General features: G+C 41.8%; 1 protein-coding gene across 10 annotated transcripts in view; it reads right to left on the bottom strand.

Moving 5' to 3' along the window:
- Positions 1-1,540: 1,540 nt before the first annotated feature.
- MPRIP (myosin phosphatase Rho interacting protein) overlaps positions 1,541-7,110 on the bottom strand; it is an 86,476-nt gene continuing 80,906 nt past the window's right edge. For 4 of the 10 annotated variants that reach the window (XM_077274298.1, XM_077274301.1, XM_077274294.1 and 1 more), the window contains one exon: positions 1,541-6,108. In XM_077274298.1, the coding sequence (XP_077130413.1) occupies positions 6,037-6,108 (72 nt within the window). In that variant the 3' untranslated portion in view covers positions 1,541-6,036. The remainder of the gene's footprint in view (positions 6,109-7,110) is intronic. The other 6 variants (XM_077274303.1, XM_077274295.1, XM_077274300.1 and 3 more) reach the window with 4 other exon arrangements.

The following is a 7,110-nucleotide window of genomic DNA, read 5'->3' as shown; positions in this document are numbered from 1 at the left end:
AGGAAGGGCTTAGCCGTGTCTTCGGCCATGTTAGTCTGGTGGATTCTTTACACATCCAGAAGTCCTTCTGTGTTAGACGTCAGCCTATTTTCCCTCCACTCGATCAATTGAGGTTTTTTGGGTTCTATACACCAGGCGTCAGCAAAGCACGTCTGTCAACTTTGCAGGTTCATCCAGTCCGCATGCACCCTTGAAGCACCGTAATTTCTAGACTTCCGCAGACGTGAGTATAGGCAGGCGGACTCTGCAGGCCACGGTGGCGCACTTGTAAGTAGCGTTACACACGGTCTGATCTGATGTTGTTCCCACCCAGGGACTGCTTTGGGATGTTCCACGGTCTGTGTCCCCCAATGAGGCGAAGCAGAAATAGGGATTTTTGTGTACTCACCGTAAAATCCTTTTCTCCGAGCCATTCAATGGGATACACAGCTCCCACCATGTTATTAGTTTGTGCTTGTTTTTATAATCTACATGCTATTCTCTCATATATAATATAAACTGACATGCTATACTCATATATACTTTGATATACTATACTCTCATATATAATTTGACATACTATACTTTCATATGTTATTGATCTCCTACTGCTTTTGCACCGAACTGGTTAGCTGAGAGCCAGCAGGAGGGTGTATACTGCAGGGGAGGAGCAAACTTTTTTTGTATCACTTCGTGTCAGCCTCCTAGTGGCAGCAGCATACCCCCACAGTCTGTGTCCCCCAATGAATGGCTCTGAGAAAAAGGATTTTACCTTGAGTACACAAAAATCCCTATTTATTTGACCGTACCTCAATTTTAAACCTGTTATTATTCTGAATTTTGGACTGTCAGTCGGCTTCTTTTCTTGTTGTTTTCATGCACAAATTTTGCATATTAACACATTCATGAGGTATCTGCCTCTCAGCACCGCTCTGAACTCCTCCACTCAGGTGGAACTTGTCAGACGCACAAAGGAGAATTGAGGGAGAAGTCTGCAGCACTGAGGAGAAGCAGGGTGCTGCTGGGAAATGTAAAGTTAAAAAAAAAGACCATTCAGCTATGTAAAGCTGAATGCACAAAGGGGCAAATTGAGATGCAAAAAAAAAAAAAAAAGACAAAGGGTAAAGAAATATGTTTTATGTTGGGATTAATAATCTGTTAGTAAGATATGCATTTACTAAGCTTAAAAAAAGTAATCACAGGAATAACTAAATTATTTGCTGGTCAGAGCATGTAGACACCGGGGCTGGCCCTTCCCTATCTGCAACTGGTTCTCAGCAGATCTGAAAGAGTGACAGAAGTTCATGGTCTTTGGGCAGTAATGAACCCATGAAGTATGCAGACATCTTGGTGTTTTGGCATGTGTGCAAGACACTGACGACCTTTTGTAAAGAGCCAAACTTCACCACCACTCAAGTCTTAAAGGTTGTTTTTTATTATGATCCTAGATGTATAATTTACCTTCACAGAATGAAACCAGGCGGAAGAGTTCTTTGCATTTTGCAGAAAGTGTGTACCCTTCCATCAGCTGTTCACCAACAGAGAACACTCAGACAGCATGTAAAGGGTGGTGCAAAAATAGTTTATTACGATATAGTTTATGTAAAGTTAGGTAATATTTACAAAATAAAAATGATCAGCTACATCCACAGGAACCTAGCGTGTCGCACGCATCCGGCGGGAAGAAATAACGTGACCGAAGTGAGCTGCAGGGAACAAGCAAGTCGAGGGACAAACTTAAGATATCACCACAAATAGAGGAAAGAAAAAATGAAAGCATTCATACTATATGTTGTACTGAGAGACAAGAACATCAATGTAGTTTTAAGCCCAATTGCTGCTTGCAATATACCCTACGGTGCCAGCCAGCACTGGAGGGTATACTGAACCAGTAGATACAGCAACAGGCATCATAAAAACAATAATAAAATGTAAAAGTAATTTTGAGAATGACACATCAATCTATAGCCAGACAGAAGAACTATGTATCTCGGGTATCCCTGTCTTTTCTGGAGTTGGGTTGTTTCTTGCATATTTTATTGGGCTGTCCAGTGAGCGCCCCGGGGGGGTGCACATAGTTTGGCCAAGGCAGATGGTAGGAATCAGGGGAGGGGCTCTATGTAACCAAGGTTAGGCATCCACCGCACTACAGCAAATTCAAACAGGAAATGCTGGAACTTTTAGTTCATCCGCAGCTATAGTGACAACGGCAGTCCGCCTTCAATCTAAGTGCTACAATAGTTGATGACTGAAGATGCTGGAGACTGAAGGAAGTGCAATTCACTACCATCTGACCCTCAAGAGCCCTTTCATGGGGGCCCCTTTGCGCATTACCAGTGCTAGACCCACACTGATCGTGTTTTAGGACAAACAAAAAAAACCTAACAAATTGTGGACGAACCAGAAGAGCTGTTGTGGTCTTCAAATAGTGTAGTGTCAACAACACAACTGCAGGTTCGACAATCTTTTGGTTGCCTATGTTGTACGGCAGAACGGTGCACGAGGTCTGGAGCGGCACCTACCACCCATTTGCTGCCAGAACCGATTAGAACGTAGAGCACTGGCAGCAAAAGAGCCTAAACAGTCAGAAACCAAGACCTGGATTATGTTACAGGAAAAAAGAAAAAAAAAGTGTGTGTTATTTACATATTACAACAACAACATTATCTCCTCTTAAAAAAAAAGAAAAGAAAAATCGACGCTGCAGAACCCACGGGCAACAGAAGACTCCATTAATTTAAGCAGCTGGCACCCAGTCTCTCCGAAAAGAGGAGCCAGGCGCTCACTTGGAGGAATGTGGAACACTGGTCAGAGGCCGCGGCTGTACAATCCTCTACAACGTATATTTATATATATTACATGGGACAGAAAAATGCAGGACTCACATTCGGTGAGGTTCTAAAACATTATCAAAAACTTACAAGGGTCATTTAACTCCAAATGTTACACTCAATCCACAAGATTTAAAGAAGAAGAAGAAAAAAAATAAACATCCGGGAGTTTTAGGATTAAAAACACAAGTCTGACACAAACCTCACTAATCTCTGGCATTAAGAAATATGTACAAAGTGTGTTCTGAATACTATACAGGTTTTCTTAAATTATCTGGAATTTAAAACAGACAAGTGATTTCTAGCTGGGACCTGCGCATGCACTAACTCTACCTTCATCGAGGTCCCTAAAGTGCGCCATATCCTGCAGGAGAAGGAAGCGAAAACGCAAAAAAAAAAAAAAAAAACTAAATACATTACGACCATATACACACTAGCACATGACAGGATTAAACCCGCTGCCCCTCAAACACCCCTTTAAAATAAAGAAATGTGTGTACCATGTATACAAAGAAGGAACTGAGAATACTCCAGGTTTGCGGTGATGTTTCTGAGCATAGATATTTACATGTTACAGATGATGCAAGACACCTGGAAATCAGGGTAACCCACAAATACTTGGACGTATAGATCATGCTGAAGAGGCAGCTAAGGGATTGCTGGCAAAGTGTATGTCATCAGTGCAATAGTCCGCTCTGGCAGTGGCTTATAAGGGTCAATTCCCTATTTTCTCTGCTTCACAGCAATGCTTATCTGTCACCCGGTGGGAGATTCTGATACCCCAAGTAGCTGCATAAATGAGCAGAGGATGTTTAATAAAAGATGGCAGCAACACGCGCATGCTGGAAACAAAACAAAAAGCTCTATTGTGTAGATTATAAGCTACTAACATAAATATAAATGAAACAACGGATATACTGTGGCCCCAAATTATTCAGAACACACAGAAGCAGCATTGGATATCTCCATTCTAATTGCCTTTTTTCTGCAGTGACAGCAACTGAACACAATGTGGCGCTAATGACACAAAATGGAAAGAGGGACATACAAAGCTTTGCGAGTAAGAGGACTACTACATTTCCAAAACCCCGTTACAATAAACCCTCAATTATATGGCAGCCATGGCATTAATACAAACTAGTTTCCAAGAAAACGATCTATGAAGATCTAGTCTACATATAGAGGATTTCACTATACACTACAAACAAGGTTTGTTCTTTTTCTTGCTGCTCGATCCACAGGTTTTATAACAAACTTAACAACAGCGGTCAGCTCCGCTCTGCCGTCACATCCATCGGAATACATACTATCACAAGACTGCACATAACAAGGACACTCCGGTCACCTTCCTTTCCAACTCCTTGGACACTCAGCTGGGTTTAGATACACAACATTCCCTTTAAAAGGGAACTGCTGCCGAACAAAAAAAAAACCCTTTAGGTGCCAGTACAGGAGGATAAAATGTCCTCTCATCAAACCTCCATTTTCCAATGCAAAAGAAAAAAACATTCTGAAAAACAACCACGTACATTTTAAAAAAACACAACATGCCACAAACCTTCACACTGTAATGTCACTTTATGACACCCCGATCACATAACGTAATACTTCCAAATGTAATATATCACTTGCCAAGTCCTCCTTGGAGCCGCGGGTAAAAGTTGGCACACAACAGTGCCAATCATCAGGAGCCTACCCAATTTATAGGCTGGACTGGACCATGAGAACAAGCCAAACTAAAAACCAAGAATCAGTGAATGGATAGGCTGCATTATCACTAATATTACTTGGGCCCATGAAATGCACATTGATATCAGTGGTTCTTGGTGACTGGATTGGCTAACATTTCCATGGAAATCCATACAGCCCAAAAAAAGGAAGATAGAAAAGTAATAAAGCTTTTCTTAGTAGCCACATTACAAGATAAGATTTACTTTAATGGCAAAGAAAAAAAAAAATCCTGGTTATTTATGAACAGTATTCTGGATCCCATTTATAGACTCATCATAAGGACACTTAAGGGGAATCAAAACACTCCAATGTTCGTGCGCTCAGCTGCCAAGAAGTGAAGTTCCCATATGAAACAACCTTCATTTAGGATTGCTATGTTAGTAATTGTACTGGAAACCCCAGAGCCAAAGTCAGAAGTGGATCCGTCGGAAAGGAAAAGGCTAAGTCCTTCATATTTTCCATTCCTTTAGACTCCCCTTCAGACTTTGATTAAACACTGCATGAGCGTTTCCAAGAGGAAAAAAAAACAACGAAATTACTAAATCAAGAGACGTAAAGTTTTAAAAACTTCGCTAGAACAACTTGGAGAAAATGCATTTAGTACTGAAAGCTAGTTCTATTTGCAAAAATGATCGGTACGGTCTGTCTAAAAAAAAAAATAAATAAAAGGCTGCTAAAAGGTCAAGGCTTTATTCACTCTCATGCTGAAATAGGCAAAAAACTAATAGGAATAGAAAAAAAATATAAACTGTGAGCTAACTTTCAGAGACACATTATTGGTGTGACCACTTGCGAAAGTGCCACCATTGGCGGGGATGAGACACTTCACGTGTCAAAGTCGCTAATCCTGAACTGATGACAGCATTATTGGTACAGCAAACACCCGGCTGCCTGCTCAGCGTTTATGTCCATTGTAAAAAGGGCGAGCCCTAAGAAAGTTACTGCATCGAGCATATCGTATCCATCATATCACAGGCAAATTTCAGGAGCAGGATTACGCAGTTTGCCTTCTGTACACATACTATACACAAACATCTATAAATAACTACATACATTGTGAGGGGTGTTTGTGCCGATTGTACCCAGGCAGGTAGCCCTGTCACATTTCCATATCCGCGATTCAGCCCTTCTCCTGCAGGCAGCAGCACCATGGGGCCCAGCACGAGGCCCGAAGCTCCAATGTCGTCACACCCGATAGCTTATTGATCGGCAGCGGTGCCTTAATACTGACAATTCTGAATGAGAGTAAGCTCTGACAAGATGAGAGAAGGCGAGATAATGTGCCCCAATCCTGGAGCAAGAAAGGGGAAGGGGCTTAGGGAAAGACATTGAGCTGGAGAAGTACCCACAGGAATTAACCATTTCAACACCTGAATGATCTTGCACATTTTCAAGAGCCACGTGACATGCAGAGAGCTGCACATCAGAGTCCCCTGAGCCCGATGGATCCGGGGAAGCTGCATCCGAAGAGACACGCAGCAGAAATCGGGAGACGTTAGTGTTTCTTGTAGTCCTGGGATTCGAAGATTTTAAGGCGCTCCTGGACTGTCAGCCCCTCCTTCAGGCTCTGCGTTGGGGTGGAAGAAGAAAAAACGGCAAATGTTGAGACAACAGAACACGGTAAAAGGGGTGTAAGTGCACACAAAATGGAGTGAGATTAGTTCTGCATGCTGAAGAAACGACAGGGGTGTATCGGTAGGAGAGTCACATATGACAGATGGATGTGAGGAAAATGGGTGCATATACCATACGCGAAAGACCATAGCTGTGGGCCAAGTTGGGTTAAGTGACAATTATACTATTAGTGTTAACGAGTGTGTATTACAATCTCATTGGGAAAAAGGATGCATTTGGTTCTAAAATACAAAAGGCGACCACCGTGCCACATAATAATGGTGATGGAACGAGGAGCTCATTATGAAACATCTTTTCATATTTTGTTTCATTGTCATAAATCAACCAGTAAATACTTTAAAATGGAGGATCTGTCAGTAGTTAAAAACTAAGAGGCACTAAACACCCCAAATACTCAATTTGCTGAGCAAGATTTTATTTTATTTTTAAATACGGCACAGATGGATGTGTGAATGTCTTACATCAAATACAAGGTTCATTGGAGTGATGCTAAAAGTATATTTCGTAAAAATAGGATTGTCTTAGCCAAATATGAGTGGTGTGTCTCTAAAATCTGCCTACAGTCCCTCTGTCAAAAGTAACTAAAACAGACTCCATCAACCATGTGGCATCCATCCCACCTCAGTTTTTCTTGTGGAATAAAACTCCCTTGATTTCACTTTAAGCAGTGAATTTCCTATGTCAGATTCTTTGAACATCTACGCCTGCTAGGCCAGTTTTGAATAGTAGAGGCCACGAATGAGCGGTCACCTCTCCGTTCCTTAACTCCGGAGATGATGTGTTGGATTTCAAGATAGATCCGCATCCGTTATACATTTACGACACATCCTGTCCAACATGGCAATACCCCCTATATGAAAACCAACCAGTTGTAGTGCAAGGAACACCAACATTGGCCAACTACGTTACAAATGCACGAGTCAAGCATTAGACT

Source organism: Ranitomeya variabilis, chromosome 7, assembly GCF_051348905.1.
Source record: "Ranitomeya variabilis isolate aRanVar5 chromosome 7, aRanVar5.hap1, whole genome shotgun sequence".
NCBI lineage: Eukaryota > Metazoa > Chordata > Amphibia > Anura > Dendrobatidae > Ranitomeya > Ranitomeya variabilis.
Note: the sequence above shows the minus strand (reverse complement) of the source record. Positions and strands in the feature narration are given on the sequence as shown.